We start from the raw sequence: 21,437 nt of genomic DNA on the forward strand, positions 1-21,437 counted from the left end.
CTGGCTTTGTGCTGCTGGCGCCTTTTCGTGGGAGATTCCAAGGGTTCGCTGCAGACACAAAACACTATCTGGCCATTTACAATTTAGATGTGTCCCAACTGCAGCCCTCTTCTCTGCTACTAAAGGCCATTCTGGCCAGATCCCTCACCCTTTAGAGCCTTCAATCATGACTCAGATCTATGGTGTCCCTACAAACTTCTGGGACACACAGTAAGCTCTATGAGTAGTATCCACAAAGCCTTTTCTCTCAACTTGGAATTAGAAGACAGCTTCCCTGCTTCCCGAGCAGAGCTTTGTACCAATAAAATCGTTGAAGGCCTCTCTACAACTCCTTTAACTTTGGGTCATCTGATTAGATCAAAGTTTAAGAGGTCCCTGACCCGTTCTTGGCTGTCAACTTTCTCAAGTCCTACTGAGTAACCCATCTCTCGTAACTCATTTTGAGTTCACTCTGGCACTCTGTCATAGCGTCTAGACTAACACTTCCATTATATTATCCTATTACATATGTTCTTAAGTAAAAAAAAAAAAAATATTCAGGACACTTGGTGGGTTCTATTATCCAGGTTCATAAAAATATTGAGGGCAACAAAAAGGATACACATACACTGGTTATCTCTGGGTGGTGCAATTACGAATGCCTATCTATTTCCTTCTTATATTTTTTGTTTGACTAGTTATACAAACTGAAGATTTATCGATTTTTAGTCAGAAAACACAATGCATTTTTATTTTTTATTAAATATAATTTATTGTTGAATTGGTTTCCATACAACGCCCAGTGCTCATCCCAACAGGTGCCCTCCTCAATGCCCATCACCCACTTTGCCCTTTCCCCCACCCCCCAACAACCCTCAGTTTGTTCTCAGTACTTAAGAGCCTCTTATAGTTTGCCTCCCTTCCTCTCTGTAACTTTTTTCCCCCTTCCCCTTCCTTCCCCATGGTCTTCTGTTAAGTTTCTCAGGATCCACATATGAGTGAAAACATATAGTATCTGTCTTTCTCTGCCTGACTTATTTCACTTAGCATAATGCCCTCCAGTTCCATCCATGTTGCTACAAATGGCCAGACTTCATTCTTTCTCGCAATGCACTTTTAAACGAAAAAATTTTGCAAAGGAAGTGGCTGTAATGTGAGATGGGGAAGTAGCCTTGGGAAGCCAATGGCTAGTTTGATATGTTGTTGGATGACAGAGGGTGTAAAGGGACAGTAGGAGAAAGAATAACCCAATATTCATAAGCATGTTCTCTCTCTTTCTGATCCTACTCTCCTTAATTCCTGTTGTACCTCTGGCAGCATTGGGAGAAGACCAGAACTTAACCCAAACACGCATAGAGACTACTACCATGAAGCCCTGGGTTCTCCTACTCAACGTGATCATCTATGGGGTTGTGATGCCTCTGCCTGTGCTGGGAGGCCTCAGGAACAAGACATTTTGTAGGTGGTATGGCAAGGGAGGAGGGGTCTCTGCCCAGGCCCGGGATGTCTGGTGTAGCTGATTCAGGGACCACCTTTCCCGGATCCCAACCCTCCTTAGAGCTGAGACACCCAAGAAAGATTTTGGTTGGATGTTGCCAATCAAGTGCCCCTCCATGCTCCCCCTCTCATCTCTGAAAGCAACAATCATGGGTATATGGAAAGGGAACATAGTTCAGTCCATAAGTCCATTCCATAAGCTTGTGGGAAATGATATTTGACAAAGGTAGACTACCTTAGGTAGGGGAAGCACCAACACAGAGCTTCCCTTTGAGCCCTTCTTTTCGGAATCTCTGTGCCTTTGATGAATACCAAAAGGGCAATATTATTTCCTTGGAATATGAAAACTGGAAAAAACTAATAAGGGATCCTTAGAGTCTAAGTTTGGGGTCAGAGGATAAAATGGGGATAGTAAAAGGAGGGTACTGGGAATCTGGGGAGAGGCTGGGTGCTTAGGTGGTACCAGCAAGGAAGCAAATAGACAAGAGGAAATATAGGTGCCTATTCTCCCCCAGCTCAGTCTTCCATTCTGCAAACTGGGTGTGGAAATTGGCGCTACAGTATGTTGCAGGCCCTGAAATCCAACGTCCCATGAGAATAGACTTGGTGAAGTGGTGCCATTAGATGATGAGGTTGTCCTGGGTCCTATCTTTAGGGAGCTTGGGGAGGACCCGAATGCCTGCAGTGCTGTAGGGATGTGGGGAGAGAGGGAAGGCATGGCATGCAAGAATGGTCTCCTGTGAACAGACACAACTAGAACTCAAGAAAAGGATTTTCTTAAAACGCAGAGAAATGTTTTGTTTGTGACTTCAAGCTCAGGTTCCAGAGCTTGGGGATAGTTAAGCTTGAGAAGGGTTTCTTCTCTAAGTTGTGGGTGGATGTATCTGCCAACATCTATCGTCTCAGTTTCAGTTGGAAGAACAGTGGTTGAGCAGTGCTGGATACAGCCTCTGTTCCAGTACTGTGAGAAGAGGTGCACTAGATTACAGGAGTGTTTATCTCCCAATCATACATGCTGCTGGACCTTCTGTGGAAACATCTGCTTGGACAATGAGTGAGTTGTTTGGAGTGGCAAGGTCGGGCCTAGATATGCTTCCTCACTACTGGTCACCCTCATTCAGAAGGTGGGACCTGGAACGGAAGTCACCCAAATCCCGGACAAAGAAACAGGCAGCATAAGTCAATGCCCTACTATCTCTGTACCTAGGCTGACATTCAGGGCAAAATAAATCAAGACACAAACATGGGGGGCTCCACTTTTCTCCCTTCTCATTCAGTTCCCCCAAAAGGTCACCCATCAGTTATTCATCCCTCCTTTGTCCAAGGCCCCGATTATGGACTCCTTAGTCTGGCCTCTGTGTGGGCCCCTTGTCTCAGGCAGGCCCACGAGGCCCAGTCTCCACCTGTGTGATGAATTGGCAAACTTCTTGGGAGAAATTGCTTAAAAGTGGGTAACCCCTGAATTACAGAACAAATTCCTTTTCCCATTAACCGGGGCCAGGGGTGTTGTTAAGTTTGGGAATGGGTGTTCCCTGACTTTTAACCATCTGACTTTTCTCTTCCAGAGAACCCTTTAAATCCATGCTAAACCTCTAGGCTCTAGCTGCCCCACCACTGATGTGGGCTAGAGGATGCCTATGTAGTCTAAGAAGAGTGCTGCCTGGCTACCTGTTGAGTTATTCCCTTGCCCTGGCTGAGGACCATTCTATTCTCCCCTTGATCTCTCTGTCCTGGGAAGTTTCAAGTCTCAGCCAAATAAACTGACAACCAACCCGAGGGCTCTGCAGTGTGTTATACTCCATTCCTGTGGTTCCATTTGTCTCTTCACAGTGATCGAACTGTTCTTCCCACCCCACTACGGATTATAGACAACCCAGTTAGTCTGCCTTCCCAGTTATTCAGTAGACTCATGGCTGTAGCAACAATGCAGAGATTTAGAAAAATGTCAAACACAAAGCTTATTCTCATTCACAATAGATTTCACTGCGGGTGGTTGGCGAACACCCCCATGCCATGCATGATTCAAGCACCATACATCTATCTATAACTCCATCATCTCCCAGAGCCTCCTCTGCATCCAGCCAACAGATGGGAGAAGGTTGCATGGAAGCTCCTGCAGAAGGTTTTAAGAGCCAGGCCTAGAAGTGGAGCTCTGCTCCATCCACATGCTATTTGCCATAATGTGGTCATGTGGTCCCTTATTTGCAAAGGAGACTGGGAAATATAGTCTCACTGTATGCCCAAGGAGAACAGAAAGCAGGAGTTGGTGAACACAGGGTGGTCTCTGACCTGTCTACTTAGGCAAAACCAAACTCCTCAAGCAAGACCCAAGACCTTGGCCTCCACATCACTGCAAAATGGAACAAGCGCCCCCTGGAAAGCTGGTGGCTCCTCTCATTAGAGAAGGTGGTCCTGCCGTCAAGACGGGCACTCAGCTTCCAGAATTGTCCCTCCTTCTACCTCCTTATATCCTCTTATTCCTGCCTGTTGTGTCTGCATGGTAGTTTTACGTGGGTAATATGAGTCATATCCTGACATGTCTGGTAATGCCAGGCAGGCTTCCGGCCCATAGTGTTCCCTTAGATTAAATTCGAATATAATATATGTCATATTATATTCTGCCATTAGTATCTTAAGACCATTTTAATGTTTATTTATTTCAGGGTTGGAGAGGGACAGAGAGAGAGAGAGAGAGAGAGAGAGAGAATTCCAAGCAGGCCCCCCATTGCCAGCACAGAGCCCAAGGCAGGGCTTGATCTCACGAACCACAAACTCATGACCTGAGCCAAATCAAGAGTTGGACGCTTAAACGACTGAGCCATCCAAGCTCCCCTTGAAGATCATTTAGAGATATAACTTCCCTTGGATGAGGGGATTATAAAGTCCCTAGGATGTATTCATATCTGTGCCTCTTCCTGATCCAGAGGACAGTATATATTCATTTAGAGGGGCTGAGTCAGCAGATCACACTTACTAGCGGTGGAGCCCAAGGAAAGGTTCCACGATGTGATACAGCAAAGACCGAGGCCAGCAAGGATTAAGGCCTAACAGAACACTGGTTAGTGCCTTAGAGCTCAGAGTAAGGAAAAGGCACAAGGACTCAGCGGCTCAGGCAAACATCCTTCAGGAGTGGGTCTTCGTCTTGACGTTCAGGGATAAGGGTGACCTGGAGCTCGATTGAGTGAAAGTGGTTATCCCTTCATGACAAAAGAAGTCAAGAAAAACAAGAGGTTAGGGACACCCAACAGAAGGATGAGGGAAGGAAGACGGTATTGTCCTCTTGGGTATCCAGGATAGTATAGGGAGAAAAAGTGCCTTTTCCTCTCCCCTTCTGGGTTCTTGTCTGAGACCCCCCCACAACCCCCCCCCCCCCCCCGCCACTGCAGTCAAAGACAGATTAGGAGAAAAACAAACTGAAGTTGCCCAACATGTATACCTCCAGTATACCTGGGAGAGACCAGGAAAACTTAGGAACTCCCCCAAGTGGCCCAAGCCATCTCCTCCAATGACATCTTCAGCTGAAGACAAAAGATGTGGAAAGGAAAGGGAAGGCCCGTTATGGGAAGTCACCAGGAAGGGCACAGTGGACAAAGGCATGGTCGTTATGCAGATTTCTGCTGCAGGCTCCCTTGATAAAGACTTTCTAGGGGCTGAAAGTCATCCTTCTCTTCCACATCCAGAGAGGAGGACAGGCTTACAAATGGAGACTTCCCTCATGCGTGTAAATGTCTCTTACGAAGGGGAGAAAATTTTGCCGACTGAAAGATCTGCCTCTGTGGCATATTCATTATTTTAAACTGGTTATTTTTAAGAAACAGCAGACCCAGGTGAAGCTCTGAAAACTGAATAGAAGTTACCTTTTGGCAAGAGATTGCTTAATGCAATCTTGAGTCGTGGAGAGGTGGAAGGGAGAGAAGATGTGTCGCCCCAGGCGAGCAGTTGCTGACATTTGGAGCTTTGGCTTTCATCTCCTATTTTCCTCCCTTTGACTACTGGAAGGAATTTCATTCAGTTCATCTGGGGCATTCCAAAAAGGAAATCCTTTTAAGGGGGACAGTTAGCTCCTTGACAACCAGAATACCAGAACTGTATACTTTTCGTCACCTTTTCCTCTTTCTACTTGGGACAGAATGGGGGCACATCGGGCGGTACAAGGGTAGAGCCCAAGAATGCACCCGCAGCTGAAGCCACTCATCCTAAGCATCCTGGAAGTAGCTGCTTTTCCTCCATGGAAACTCCGAAAGTCTTCAGCCTCTGCACCAGCATGCTGTGTTCCAGGGCCATACACAGCAGCACTGGGGACTTCTCTTCACCAGCACGGTGGCACTTCAGTTCCTCCAAGATCAGAGCACCCAGTTCCTAGATCCGACCCCTCCCTCTTTCTTAAGGACCTCATTTTGGTAACACACAACTCACCAGGCTTCCTGAGAGAGCACGTGAGAAATTAAAAAGAGACTTCTTAAGCCACCATTCTCCATTAATATGCGCTTCGGCTGGTGTTTCAGTTCGGATTCGTTTCGAATGCATGATGACAGCAACAACAAAGAAAATAGCGGCTTAAAGTAGGACGGGTCAATATTTGTTCATGTGGAAGACTGAGGATTAGGTGTCCCGAACCAGTGTAGGGACACCACAAACCATAGAAGATCCAGGCCGCTTCACCTCTTTGCTCCATTGTCCTTGACATGAAGTTTCCACTTCCAAGATCACCTCATGACCCACAAGGACTAAGCAAGATATGAAACACCCCCCTCCCCCAAGAATAAAATTCAGACAGTTACTTCAAATGTCAAATCCAAGTAAGAACATTCGAACCATAGCCAAACTAGAGGAAAATGGAATGCTGTATTGCTCAAAACTGGACGAGGAAAGACTTTGTGGCCTTAATAATAAAATGGTGCTGTGGTGCAGCATTTTGAAAAATATTAACCGAGTCGCAATTTTTCTTCCTCTGCAGTTCCTTGTTTTTCCATCAAGCCCTTTGACCATGAAACCAGAACATGCAGGTGAGGTTTGTTTCCCCAGGGAAAAGAGGTCACAAAATTAACCAGCAAGTACAGAGTCACGCTCATGAATCTGAGGGCTGGAGTATTTTGAAAGCCATTACTGGTCATTGAGAGAGAAAAGTTGTTTCTCCGTGTTTGTCTTGTGTTTGAGATGACAAAGCTTCTGCTTTGGCTCTCACGAGGGTGGAGTTCATTCCACAACCTCAGAATTAGGAATAAAGGTAAATATGTAAGAAGGGCTCTCGTCCACTGCGAACGTATAAACACTTGGAGGGCAAGGTGAACGCTGGAGGAGTGGGTTAGGATAGAAACAGAAACATCCAGATAGGCTGGGTATCCCAACACAAAATTGGGCCTGCCAGTTAAACAGGGTATTTGAATATGAATATTTGTTTCCTGTTGCTGCTGTTATAAGTCATCATGAATTTAGGGGCTTAAACCACACAAATTATTACCTTACAGCTCTGTAGGTCGCAAGTGCCACACGGGTCTCTTCCAATTACAATCAAGATGTCAGCAGGGCAGTGCTCCTTTTTGCGTTTCCTCTCTAGACGGAAGGACCCATGTCTGCGTTCATTCAGATTGTCGGCAGAATTCAGGTCCTTGAAGTTATGAGCCTGAGGTCTCCATTCCCTTGCCAGCTGTCAGCTGAGGGCTGTTTTCAGCTTCTAGAGACCACTCAAATTCCTTGGCGTGGGCCGCATTCTTCCATCTGCAGAGCCAGCAAAGGCCAACTGGGTCCTCATGCTTCGCGTCTCACCTTATTCTGTGGGTCTCTAGCCCACTGCAGTCAGGAAACATCCGTGCTTTCATCCACTCATGGTCACACTGGACCCACCAGCCTCCCCATCTCAAGGTCACTACCCTTCATCTCATTTGCAAAGCCCCTTCACCACTCCAGGTCAGCTAGTTCCGGTTCTTGGAACTAAGACATAGGCATATTTAGAGGGACCTTTATCCTTTTTCTCTCTGCTTACACTTAAAACCTCACTAGAATGACATAAAAGAAAAAACTCACCCTAATATGCAAGGTTGAAGAGAATAGGAGAGGAAATGGGGAATAAGCATTTTCAAGAAATTGAAAGCTGGAAACAATGGCTTAACTAGTAAGTATCTTAATTCATTAGAAAAGATAAATCCAAACTGCGTGGAGGATTTGTATGGATTCCTGAGAGTTTGGGCGGGGCTGGGTGAGGAATGAAAATAGAGCTGATTTAGCCAAAGAACCCGAAAGAGAACTGAAGCCATTTTGCCAGCATTCAAAAATACCATGCCATGCTCCGGTGACTCACCTAGTTTCTAGAGCCTACAAAGCTTTCATAATTTATTTTCTTGTGCACAGAAGAATCATGTGGTCTTTTATGTGCTCATCATTCTCAAAGGCTGAACACTTAGCAACTTTTCTTCTAATATGGTGGGCTTTTCCAGTCCCCCTTGGCTCATGCCAACCTCATTCATAAGGTTTAATTTGTGTAGAAGATGTCTTCACTTAGTAATGTGCAGAAGATGAATCGATAATGCACAATATGTGTAAATAATGTGAGCGTGGAACAAGCAGAAGTGTACCGCAGGGACTACATATACTTCCTCTTGCCTGGGTTCACGGAGGACATGTCAACATTCTTGCAGGCACAATTCCTTAGAGGATTTTTAAAAAAAATCTGGGTGGATGTGATGCAGGTAAAGTCAAACTGTGACTTTTAACCTCTCCAATGTGTCCACACTTGGATTGCCTTTTCTCTCCAACAGTGTGATGGGACATCTCTGTTTCATGCCTGGACTTCCACAAAGCTTGTCATGTGTGGGTGATGGTCTAAATGAGGCTTCTCCCCTGGCTCCTGGACTGTGGCCGAGGAGGGAATACAGCCAGTCCACAGGCCACTTCCGAGTCCCTGGTAACAAGACCGAGGTCTCTATGCCTATGACCAAACGCAGGGGGGATATTCCTCCCAGGTCCCCTGGTGCAAGGAGCTGGATCCTGAAGCTTCCACAGAGGTCCTTTTGTGTGTGGGTGGATGCCAAATGGTTGTAGAGGGAGGATGCAAGCAGGGGGCTCTTAGCCATCTTGCTGCTCTCACTCCCCAAAATCACTGTAATGGAATCGAGTGATAGAAAGTTAGTGCATCTACAAAAATTGTAAATTAATTATGCTTTAAATAGGAAATATGCTGGTATCATTAGGACCTAATTCTTATGAAAGACAGGAAATATTCGGGAAATTCAGGCTTAGGAAAAGTTGTTCCACGTCAAATTTTGCGATCAATTTGTAAGTCTTGAGATTAAAAAAAATTTTTTACTAATATTTACTGATTTGTTTTTGTTATAATTTTTATGGAGGGGGGTGGGGGAGGGGGAGGGGGAGGGAGAGAGAGATGATATTAAGTGGCTCCATGCCCAGGGTGGGGACTGACTCCCAGCTCAATCTCACAACCCTGAGATCATGACCTGAGCTGAAATTATGAGTGGGACGCTTAACCAACTGAGCCTCCAAGGCATTTCCATGTGCTTATGTTCTTAAATGGCTTTTTTTTTCAGTCCTTTTATTTATTTTTTAAATATGAAATTTATTGTCAAATTGGTTTCCATACAACACCCCAGTGCTCATCCCAACAGGTGCCCTCCTCAGTGCCCATCACCCACCCTCCCCTCCCTCCCACCCCCCATCAACCCTCAGTTTGTTCTCAATTTTTAAGAGTCTCTTATGTTTTGGCTCCCTCCCTCTCTAACCTCTTTTTTTTTTCCTTCCCCTCCCCCATGGTCTTCTGTTAAGTTTCTCAGGATCCACATAAGAGTGAAAACATATGATATCTGTCTTTTCTCTGTATGACTTATTTCACTTAGCATCACACTCTCCAGTTCCATCCACGTTGCTACAAAAGGCCAGATTTCATTCTTTCTCGTTGCCACATCGTTTAAATGGCTTTTAAAATGCAGTGAAATACTAATACAAGAAATATGTATGATTTTTTTTTATTGAGAGATAAGCTCTAAAGCTATGTCATGATAAGCTAGATGACTATTATCTATCTAGCTAATAGATAGCTGATCATATCTTAATACTTTTCTTTGTACTTTGCACTGTTTTTCAAATTTTAAAATAAATGATAATGCTATGAAGAATTCATTTCTGCAATGAGAGGAGGAAGCATAAGGAGAAGGCAAGTAGCTCAGGAGACACCCGTGCCCAGCCAAGGAGTGGTGCAGGGAGGAGAGGAGGCAGAACCAGAGGGGGCAGTGAGAGACCAGTCACGTGTTTTCCACACCCCGAAGCCCTTCGCTACCCCCAGCAGGACCTGGTGAAATCCTGGGTCTCCTGCCAGGCTCACACTCAGACATCCCGAGTTCACATCATGAAGGGGTTGTTTCTCCAGATGTTCACACTGTATTGTGTGGTGATCATCATGTCAGTGGCAGGAACACTGAGAGAAAAATCTGAGACTCAGTCTCCTTATTCAGGTAGGTATTCTGGTTGAGCTTCAAAATGAAGAAGGGGTTGAAAGCAGAAGAAACAGGGACTGACTGGCATATATACAAGCATTGGTTCCTTTTTAAAGCCAGGATATGAGGAAAGTTGAATGTGCACTTCTCAAGTTTGAGGGTCTCCTGATGTTACAAGTAACGATGTTTTTATGTGTGTTGTGGGGACAGTGGTGGCTACGTGGCATTTTTTTTTTTTTTAAGAGGATCTTAGCAGTGGAAACCTCCACAGGTTTCAAAACCCAGGTGGAAGGTGCTTAGACTGAGCCACTAGGAGTTTTTGACTCCAGTTAGGAGTTCCAAGCATGAGCACCAAATTGGGAATGGGGTACTAATTATTTCTTGAAATATGCCCTTTGTCAAGGGAATCGGGTATTTTAGACCATTGGGCATGTAGAGGAGAAGTTAAATGTGTGCTTGACCAAGAGAAGTTTGGAATCACTGGGGTAAAAAATTGAAATCAGCAGAATTGAGGGGGGAGTTGTGGGTCCATAACTGGTGGCAGAGGTTTCTGGGGAGCAGCTAGGTTTGGAGGGCTGTCTCAATGAGACAGGGGAAAGTACAAGACAGTTCTTCCTCTTCTCTGTGATCCATTCCCCTACCCTGTAAATGAGGGCAAGAGACAAGAGGATCTCTTGGGACTCTTTGTTCTGGGAATTGGGTTTCAGGACTCAGGTCCTGTGATGTTAAGTTGCATGCAGGTGATTTTATGGTTGCTGGATTTGTTAGGGGTGGGAGCTGGATTTTGACTCCAGGAACAAAAAAGCCCACCCAGATCCCTGGACACAGAGAAGACGACGAAAAACCAATGGAGTGAGTCCTGTGGCTTTAAAGGGGTGGATAATAGTGAGAAAAAGTCATCTTCTTGGAGCCACTGCTCATGTGTTCCTTCTCAGTTATAGTAGAACTGAAACCGAGACACTGCCCGAGGCTTCCCAGTAACTACGAGTGCGGCAGAAGGTGCAAGTATGCCTGGCAATGCGGTGCGGGCTACGAATGCTGCTATTCTCTCTGTGGTCCTATCTGCATGAACGTCAGAAAACATGGTAGGACCTCAGAAGCACCCCTCTCTTGCCATTTGGTTTTTAAGACTGTGGACTCCCTACTGAGGGGACAGACAGAATATGTCTTCCTAGTCCTGGTACCCAGTCCAACTTGAGGTACCCCACCCCTTCCTCCCATCTCAAATCCCTGTCCTCCCTCCATTCCAAGCCACTTGCAGGCCTACCTGATTTATCCAAACCCCATAGGTCTGACATTTATGTGTCTTTACTCATTGGGCTTAAAACATCTATAGTGTGCCTGGGTAGCTCATTTGTTTACACATCTAACTTTTAATCTCATCTCAGGTCTTGATCTCAGGGTCGTGAGTTCAAGACCCACATAGGGCTCTGTGCTGAGCATGAGGCTTGCTTAAAGCAAACAAGCAAACAAAAAACATCTTGAGAGAAGCGTGGTGTGCGAATATCCTAAATCACAGAAAATATGCCTACCACCAGAGTTTGGGAGGATCTGTTATACTTAAAGAAATGTTTTTCACCAGACTGTGTGGCCACTGAATACCTACCCATTCTCTCTTCCAGAGGCTGACACTGAGGACTATACACCCGTCACCACCACCACCACGCCAGCGTTTACTTTTTCCATGACCACCACCCTGACTGGTTAATAAATGGATATGGGGCATCAGAATAATACTACTTGATGTCCAGTGGGACCATCATCTTGTCCCAGCTGGAAAGTAGGGGGAGGGAGGAAGAGGGGTCCCAGGGCAATGTCTCCTACCTGACAGCCCTCTTCCCTGAACCATTATATTATCAATCTCAATTCCTTGACAAATAAACTGTGGAAGTAATTCAGAAGCTCTGTCTCTTCTTCTATAATCCCAGGACCATTCACTGTCTCCACCTTTCCCTAAGCCCCCAAACCCTGTCTCCCAGTGCATTTCCCTGATTTCTTAACGTTTGGAAGTTTGTTCTTCTTAGCCAAGACTCCTGGACTCTCTTGGTTCACTGACTAACATACCTGGGGAAAACTGCTTATGTGTGGGATGTTCTTATGGTTACAGGAAACACCATCTCTCTGGGTTCCCCATACCTTGGTGCAGCCTTTCTTTTCTTATTTCTGGCCTGTGATTCTAGCAGGTTCCCACAAGTGGCCTCCCTTTTAACTAATCCAGGGAAGTACAATCTTCCTTAAAGGTGGCAGCACCCATGGTCTACAATTGGAAAGAAATGCCATTGACCTCTTCAAGCTGTCCTCTCAGACAATGCCTCTTTTGTTATCATTATTTACTCAGTCACTTGGAATCTGGAGGAATTTTTTCAAATATAAATACTCCTAGAAAGAATAGGCAAGCTTTAGAGGGTTATAGAGCCTACACTGTGCTCAGGCTGTGGCAAGGGGCACTCCTCATGAGTGCAGGTGTGGCTAACTCTATCTTTTGGCAGATAGTCCAAAGAAGGGTTAAGTCTTATCCAAGTAAACAGAAACCAGGATGGGAAAAGGCAAGAAGGGATGAATGAGACAGTGCCTTAAGTTATAAATATAGAGGGGTTGCTACATGTCCGTGTCAGGGTATCATTTTTTCTGGAAGAAGAGATGCTTGGTCCTTGACGGATAGAGAGGAATTGGGATAGCTCAGAAGGAAAGTTAGTTTTCCTCCATGATGGAATTAAATACAGACTGGGGGAAAAAGAATGAGAACTTGAAGGAAATAAAAGTCTGATATCCTACCTTCTACTGTCCCAACACCAACAGATGAAGTTGCAGACAAGGTTGGATTATCAATTTGGTATTAAGCTCTATGACCCTCGCACATTCTAATTTGCCAACTTTTCCTTTTGGGTCCCTGTTGTTATACCCACAAAACCTGCAGAGCACAAGTATTGTTTGCTAAAATTAACAAAGGAAAACGAACAGGCACAGACAGGTGGCTGAAACTACCATAGTCCACTCAGCAGGTTATTACAAATAGATATGTAGACTTCATTGTCTAAAAGCCCCTGTGCCAATTTCCTGAAATACATACAAGTTAAGGGCCAGAGATATACTTAAATAGGGGTTCTAGTATGGAATAGGGTTGGGAGGGGTGCTTTGCAGAAAGAGTATTAGCTTAGATGGATGAAGGAGGACAGGTCTGTAGTTTTCTTCTGGACTAGCAGGGGGTGATTGCCTTAGGACAAAACCAGTGAACTGTTTCCTGCTAAGAAATTAGCATAAAAAAGAGGTTGAGAAAAACTCTGGAACCACCAAGCAATAGGACACTCTTAACCTGCAGGTGCATTAAGGAACATGATGAGCTTTTGCTTGTGGGTGTCTCACTTCAAAGCCCAGAGCTTACCTACTCTGAAAGCAGAAGTGGGAGGTGATTTGTATCTAAAATGTTGCTGGACAATCCTCAAGGAATCGTATTTTGCTTTCCTGGAAGGATCTCAAGGTCCCAAGTAAACTGGTCTGCCATTGCCAGAAGCATTATGGACCAAGAGACAATTTGAACATACTTCCCAGTAACTTATAGATTAGGAAGAAAAAACAAAACAAAATACAGGAAACCCAGTAACAATCTAAAAGATTTGAACAACACAAATAATAAGTGACTAATGTCTATCAAAAAGAATTCAGAATTACTGTGGAACATACATTCTTAACAAGAGCAAATGGAACATTTTTTTTTTTAATTCTCAACAAATGTCAAGAAATTGAAATCAAACTGACCACGGTGGAATTAAGCTAGAAATAAATAAAGTAAAATGGCTAGAAAGATTTTACATATGATTAAAAATTAAGCAAAGCAATTCTGAGGGATCATGGGTCAAAATGAAATCATGATAGAAAATAGAAAATATTTTGAACCAAAAATGAAAATATGACATTTCAAAACATATGCATACAGAGGGATGTTCACCAAATGACAACATATGAGACCCCAGCCTCTGTCCCACAACAAAGATCAACAATTACACAGGTGTAATTGGGCAAGCTCTGGAGTCCACATAGAAACTTCAGCAAAATGGAACATACACCTGAGAATAATTGCATATGAAGAGAAGAAAGGGCAGCTACATTCGCCTGCATCATCCCATCCCTGCATGCTCCATGCCAAAGGGAAGTCTCCCATTAAAGTCCCCTCACCATGGAAGGAGAGAGCAGGGTGGGTCAGTGCCCCACCAGCTTTCTGGGGTATCACACAAAGGGTGGGCTTCTGTTTCACCCCACACAGACCAACTAAGCTGAAACATATAGAGACAACTACTAACAGGAAATAAAAACAGTAGCAGCCACACAGTGGCATTGACTGTGGCAAACAGTGACCTGCTCTAATGTACAGCATGTTGATTATAGTCAATAATAGTGTAGTGCATATTTACAAGCTGCTGAGCCAATCTTACATGTTCATCACAAGCTTTTTGAATCTATAGGCTTGTGTCTTCCAACATACTTGGAAATTTCAAGTCATTATTTCCTCAAATGTTTTTTCAGCCTTGTACCGTTCTCTTCTCTTTCCATGACTGTGACAGATGTCAGGACTTTGGTTATTGTCCTTGAGGCTCTGTGTATCTTTTTTAAGTATACTTTTTGTTGCTGTTGTTCAAATTAGATAATTGCCATGGGTCAGTCTTCAAGGTCACTGCTCCTCTTTCTGTCATGTGCATTCTGATATCAAGCCCATCCAGTGAGTGTTTAATTTCAGTTGTTATGTTCTTACCAAATTTCCTTTTCCTTCTTCTTTATGTCTTCTGTTTCTTTGCCAAGACATTCTATTTTTCCATCAGTTTCAAGGGTGTTCATGATAACTTGCTTCAGAATTGTGATATGGGCACCTGGGTGGCTCAGTTGGTTAAGCATCCAACTCCGGCTCAGGTCATGACCTCACAGTTTGTGAGTTCGAGCCCTGTGTCAGGCTCTGTGTTAACAGCTCACAGCCTGGAGCCTGCTTCAGGTTCTGTGTCTCCTTCTCTCTGCCCCTCCCCAGCTCACACTCTGTCTGTCTGTCTCTCTCTCTCACAAAAATAAATATTAAAAAAAAAAGAATTGTTATAATAGTTGCTTTAACATCTTTGAAAGATAATTCCAACATTTATTTCATCTCAAAACTGGAGTCTGTTGGTAGCTTTTTGCCATAGGTTGATATTTTGCCATAGGAGTTGATGTTTTCCTTTTCCTTCATAGGCTACATAATTTTGGATTATATCCTGGACATTATGAAACTTACAAGACTCTAGGTCTTGCTTACACCGAATGGAGAAGGTTGATATTGTGTTTTGAAAAGTAGTTTAAATGATTAGGTTCAGGCTGAAAAGTTCAATCTGTCTTGGGTGGGTTGTGTTCCAGTGTCAGTTTAGCTTTTCAAAGCCTCTGTTTGCAGTTCATTTAGTGCCTCCTTGCATATGCACCACCAAGTGACTAGTCTGGGACCTAGGTCATGGTGTATCTGTTAGTTCATTTCTCGATGCATGTCAGCATGCACAGCTTGGAGGTGAACCCAGGAATAAATAAACAACTGTATGTGTTTGCTTTCTCAACTCCTTCCCTTGGTGATCTCCCCAGTGCCTTCTGTTTTCCCCAAGTCTCCAAACAACTTAGGCTTTGTTTACCCTGCATTGCCAGGCCCTTCCGCAACTTCAGCTCCATATCCAGAGCCAAGTGGCGGAGAACAAACCAAAGAGAGAAAAGAGAAACAAGGACAACAGGGGTCCACCGACTCTCTTAGAATTACAGTTGACCCCCTGGATGGCTCGGTCAGTGAAGGGTCCGACTTTGGCTCAGGTCATGATATCATCGCTCTTGGGTTCAAGCCCTACATCGGGCTCTGTGTTGACAGCTCAGAACCTGGAGCCTGCTACAGATTCTGCGTCTCCCCCTCTCTCTACCCCACCACCACTTGTGCTCTGTCTCTCAAAAATGAATAAACGTGAAAAAATAAAAAATAAAAAAAAGAATTACAGCTGACCCAACGGAGGAAGATTTCACTTCTCTCAGAGTTTTGGCTCCTTCCAATCTTATTCCAGCTGCTGCCCATCACTACTATAGATTTTGTTAGGGACTGGGAAGCAGAAGAATTTAAAAGGCACCTGGCTGGCTCAGTTGGTAGAAAGTATGACTCTTGATCTTGAGGTTGTGAGTTCAAGCCCCATGTCGGGTGTAGAGATTACTTAAAAATAAAATCTAAAAAAAAAAAAAAAAATCACCAGAATATTGAAAAAGTACCAAGTAGAATATCTAGAAATACAACATATACCTGAAGTAAAAAGCAAAAAGAAAGAGATTGTTTGACTCACCGAGGATTACTCAAGAGTAGCACCAAAGCATAGAGAGAGTAGAAATAAATTTTTAGGGGTGCTTGGGTGACTCAGTTGGTTAAGTGTCTGACTTCAGCTCAGGTCATGATCTCACAGTTTGTGAGTTCAAGGCTCGTGTTGGGCTCTGTGGGCTCAGTACCTGGAGCCTGCTTCGTATTCTGTGTCTCCCTCTCTCTCTCTGCCCCTCCCTTGCTCATACTCTGTCTCTCTCTCAAAAACAAATAAACATTAAAAAAAATTTTCAACATGCTGGCTTAAAGCAATTAATCTAGCTCTGAATACCCAGTGGAACCTTCTTTTTATTTAAAAAAAATCTGTAAGCTTTTATTGAGGTATATTGATGTGTAAAAGTTGTGTATATTGAAGGTGGGTATAATAAATTTTGATATAGGTACATATTGTGAAATGATCAACATAATCAAGCTAGTTAGCATATTTATCACCTCAAATAGTCACCCCCCCCCTTTTTATGTGTGGTGAGAACACTTATGGCCTACTCTTTTAGAAAATTTCAAGTACACAACACAGTATTATTAATTATAGTCACTATGCTATCCACTGGATCCCCAGAACTTACCCATCTTTCAACAGAAGGCTTGTCCCTTAGACATCCCCTAGTCTCTGGCAACCACTATTCTACTCTCTGCTACTATGAGTCCCACTTTTTGAGATCTTGCAGTAGTTGCCTTTCTGTGTCTGGCTTCTTTCACTTAGCATAATATCCTCCAGATTCATCCATGTTGTTGCAAATGGCAGGATTTTTTTTTTAAGGCTGAATCATATTCATGTATATCACATTTTCTTTATCCATTCATCTATCCATGGACACTTAGATGGTTTCCATATCTTGGCTATTGTGAATAATGGTACAGTGAACATGGGGGTGCAGATATCTCTTCAATATTGCTTTCATTTCCTTTGGATATAGTATACCCAGAAGTGGGATTGCTTGATCATATAGTAGTTTTGTTTCTTATTTTTTTGAGGAACCTCCAGACTGTTTTCCACAGTGGCTGCACCAATTTAAATTTCCACCGAACACACACAAGACTCCTCATTCTCCACATCCTTGCCAACACTTGTTATCTTATGACTTTTGGATGATAGGCATTCTAAGAAGACATGAGGTGATATCTCATTGTAGTTTTGGTGTTTACTTCCCTGATGATTAGTGGTGTTGACATCTTTTCATATGTGGTTGGTAATTTGTATGTTTTCTTTTGAGAAAAGTCCACTCAAGTCCTTTGTTCATTTATTAATCAGGTTATTTGTTTTCTTGTTATTGAATTGTTTGACAAACACACAAAACCAATTTGCAAATACAGAATCTGCAAATAATAAGGATAGATAATAGAAAACTCAAAATAAGATTGTAGAAATGAACCCACATGTCATTAAATCCCATAAATATCAATTAATAGGTAAAGATTGTAGATTTTTAAATGTATATTTTTTAAATGTAGATTTACAATGTTTCAAAAATGAAACACAAGTGCATGGAAAGGTTGAAGCAAACTGAGGGGGAAAAGTCGAGGCAAATGCAAACAAAAAGAGAGATGGTATAGTTAGATATCAGGAAATACAGAACTGTAAGAGGAGTTTATTCTCAGGATAGAGGAGGAGTCACTGTATAATGATAAAAGATTCCATTCACCAGGAATGTTTGCATTTACCTAAATCAATAGAATCAAGATCTATTAAACAAACACCGATGCAATTACAGACATAAATTGAGAAATCTTTGTAGTGAGAGCCCTCCACACACCATTCCGAATTATTGATAGTCAAAGAGACAAAAAATTACAAAGATTTAAGATATTTAAGCAACACACTGTGGAGATAGGCAGTGCTCTGCATGCCACACTTAGCGAGATTCAGTATCAGAATGTAGATCACTGGATAGGAGTTATGTAGAAGATCACATCTTTGGAGGAAGCATCTGCTTACTCTGCCCAAGCATGGGACAAGGTGTATGAAGGAGATCCATGGAGCTAATCGTCCTCCTCAAGGTCTGCCAAGTGACTGAGGCAAAAGGCACATTGTTGGTTGAGTAGCCAAGCAGGAGACATGCCGTGCCATTGAGAGGAGGAAGATGTGAGGACGGAGCTCTCAGCCATGGAAGTGGGACCTGAGGCTGGGTGTACTCCCGGCATGGGTTGGGAGTGGGGGGAGCAGTAGGGGGTTATGGGATGTAATAGGATCATAGTGAGGCCTTACCTGTAGTTTCTGAAAATGGTAACCTGGAAATTCAACTGTTCCCCTCGCTCCTGACCACCTGTAGACCTTTCAGTTGCAAAATGCTCCTCCATTCACTGCAAAGAGCAACCTCTGCCATGTGGGGAAGCTGGGCAAAGAGGTAGGTTCAATGATGGGGTTCTGGGGAAGCTTCTGACTACCCAGGCTCAAGAAATGAGGAGCCCACTGGGTTTGGAACATTGTCAAAGGGACAGCTGGGAAATAGGAATAACATCTCCACCATCGTTTTAAGTGACTTAGAATCTTATGGTCCCACTGGGGCGCCTGGGTGGCGCAGTCGGTTAAGCGTCCGACTTCAGCCAGGTCACGATCTCGCGGTCCGTGAGTTCGAGCCCCGCGTCAGGCTCTGGGCTGATGGCTCGGAGCCTGGAGCCTGCTTCCAATTCTGTGTCTCCCTCTCTCTCTGCCCCTCCCCCGTTCATGCTCTGTCTCTCTCTGTCCCAAAAATAAATAAAAAAACGTTGAAAAAAAAAATTTAAAAAAAAGAATCTTATGGTCCCAGAAATTCAAGCAAATTACTTTAATCTCTTAAAATTTCTCACAATTGTACCACTACGCATGTATTAGAATGACTAAATAAAACATTTACAATCTTAAATGCTAGCAAGTAAGTGAGGCAAGTGGAGCTCTCCTGTACTACTAGTGGAAATGCAAGATGGCACAGCCACTTTGGAAAACATTTTGGTGGTTTCTTGTAACCATATACTTATCACATAACCTAACAATCCTACTCCCTGGTACTTACCCAAGAGAAATGGCAATTTATGTTCATACAAAAGCCTGTATGAAACTGCTTGTAGAGAGTTAATTCATAATCACCACAAACTCGAAACAACCCAAGTGCGCATTAACTAGTGAATGGATAAACAACCCGTGGTACCTCCATATGATGAAACATAACTCAGCAATAAGAAGGTCCAGACAACACACAACAACATGAGGGAATCTCAAATGCATTATGAAAACATGTTGTGAACGTTAATATTTTAAACACTGCAACGTAACTTTTATTTTATTTTAATTTTTTTTAATGTTTATTTTTGACATAGAGAGAGACAGAGCATGAACGGGGGAGGGGCAGAGAGAGAGGGAGACACAGAATCGGAAGCAGGCTCCAGGCTCTGAGCCATCAGCCCAGAGCCCGACGTGGGGCTCCAACTCACGGACCGGGAGATCGTGACCTGAGCTGAAGTCGGACGCTTAACCGACTGAGCCACCCAGGCGCCCCTGCAACATAACTTTTAAAACAAATCCTTTGGAGCCAAAATACCATCCTAATTTGATACCCACAATCATCCACTTAAAAAGTATATGGGGGAGCGGCGCCTGGGTGGCTCAGTTGGTTAAACGGTTGACTTCCGCTCAGGTCATGATCTCGCGGTCCGTGGGTTGAGCCCCGCGTCGGGCTCTGTGCTGACAGCTCAGAGCCTGGAGCCTGTTTCGGATTCTGTGTCTCCCTCTCTCTGACCCTCCCCTGTTCATGCTCTGTCTCTCCCTGTCTCAAAAATAAATAAAACATTAAAAAATTAAATATATATATATATATATATATATATATATATATATGGGGGAGGGGAAGGGAAATAAAAGCTAGAGAGAGAGGGAGCCAAACTATAAGAGACTCTCAAAAACTGAGAACAAACTGAGGATTGATGGGGGGTGGGAGGGAGGGGAAAGTGGGTGATGGGTATTGAGGAGGACACCTGTTGGGATGAGCACTGGGTGTTGTATGGAAACCAATTTGACAATAAATTTCATATCAATCAAATATATATATATATATATATATATATATATATATATATATAATCTCCTGAAATCATTGTTGTACTATATGATAACTAATTTGGATGTAAATTTAAAAAAATAAAATTTAAAAAATTTAAAAAACAAAGAGGAAAAAAATATGGAAAGCATTTCTTTAAGAGTTGGACATTTCAAAACACTTCTCCTTCTCGTAGAACTCATATTTCCATTCTTATTGCCCCACAGACTCACAATCTAATGCAATACAATCTTATGCTCAAAAGCCTTTTAATCACGACCTTTTCATACTGCTATGCCATAAACACATGTATGTATATTAAAATGTAAACTTTTCAATTCCTGGGACCATAAGACTCTAGGAATAAAATGTTTTCTTATGGACTGATTTTTCATTCCATTTGTTACTTCAATAACATTATAATAGTGACCATATAAGTGAATACATTGAAATTATCGATTGGCAAAATTTTATTGATAAACAAAATTCTATAGGTAATGCATCTCTTGGTGATATGTAAGTGCATGGGAACAAAAGGAGTTTTGTTATAGGTATGTCACGTGGTTCTTCAAACTTCCAGATCATTGCCCCCCAATCATGTAATATTCTATAATAAAAAACTATTTTTAATGATCTAATCTAAATATTCATATAAGCTTACTTAAGTCCCCTTTCTATGTTTACAAGGCATAGAACTGGAAACCTTATACTTGAAAAGAATTTGTTTCCTAGGAATTAGGATACTGATCACAAATCACACGTGACTTTCTCAATTTCTGGAAAGTTTACCAAAAAGGCTTTACCAGTATTTACCAAATGATCAATAATGTTATTAATTAGACTTGTTACTCTTTTATGTAGACATATTGTTTAATCTGATACACTGTAAGCATTGGAGAGTTTGAATACTACTAGCTTTGATAGACCTTCCATAATATATACTTTATAAAATGCTTTTATCTTATTGCATGCTTTAATACATTTTAAAGTTGGGGGAAGCAGCTAGTGGGTCAGTTAAGCATCCCACTCTTGATTCTGTCTCAGGCCATGGTCTCGTGGGATTGAGCCCCACGTCAGGCTCCAAGCTATAAGTGCAGATCCTGTCTGGGATTCTCTCTGTCTCCTCTCTCTGCACCCCACCCCTGGCCCTCTCTC

The 21,437-nt window shown here is 43.1% G+C and overlaps 1 protein-coding gene across 1 annotated transcript; it reads left to right on the forward strand.

Annotated features, from left to right (window-relative positions):
* Nucleotides 1–995: 995 nt before the first annotated feature.
* WFDC9 (WAP four-disulfide core domain 9) lies at nt 996–3,252 on the forward strand. The gene is made up of 2 exons (XM_045053548.1): nt 996–1,437; nt 2,383–3,252. Exons 1-2 carry the CDS (start codon nt 1,242–1,244, stop codon nt 2,532–2,534), a joined length of 348 nt encoding a protein of 115 aa, XP_044909483.1. The 5' UTR covers nt 996–1,241; the 3' UTR covers nt 2,535–3,252.
* Nucleotides 3,253–21,437: the final 18,185 nt, after the last annotated feature.

Source organism: Felis catus, chromosome A3 (genome assembly GCF_018350175.1).
Source record: "Felis catus isolate Fca126 chromosome A3, F.catus_Fca126_mat1.0, whole genome shotgun sequence".
Taxonomy (NCBI): domain Eukaryota; kingdom Metazoa; phylum Chordata; class Mammalia; order Carnivora; family Felidae; genus Felis; species Felis catus.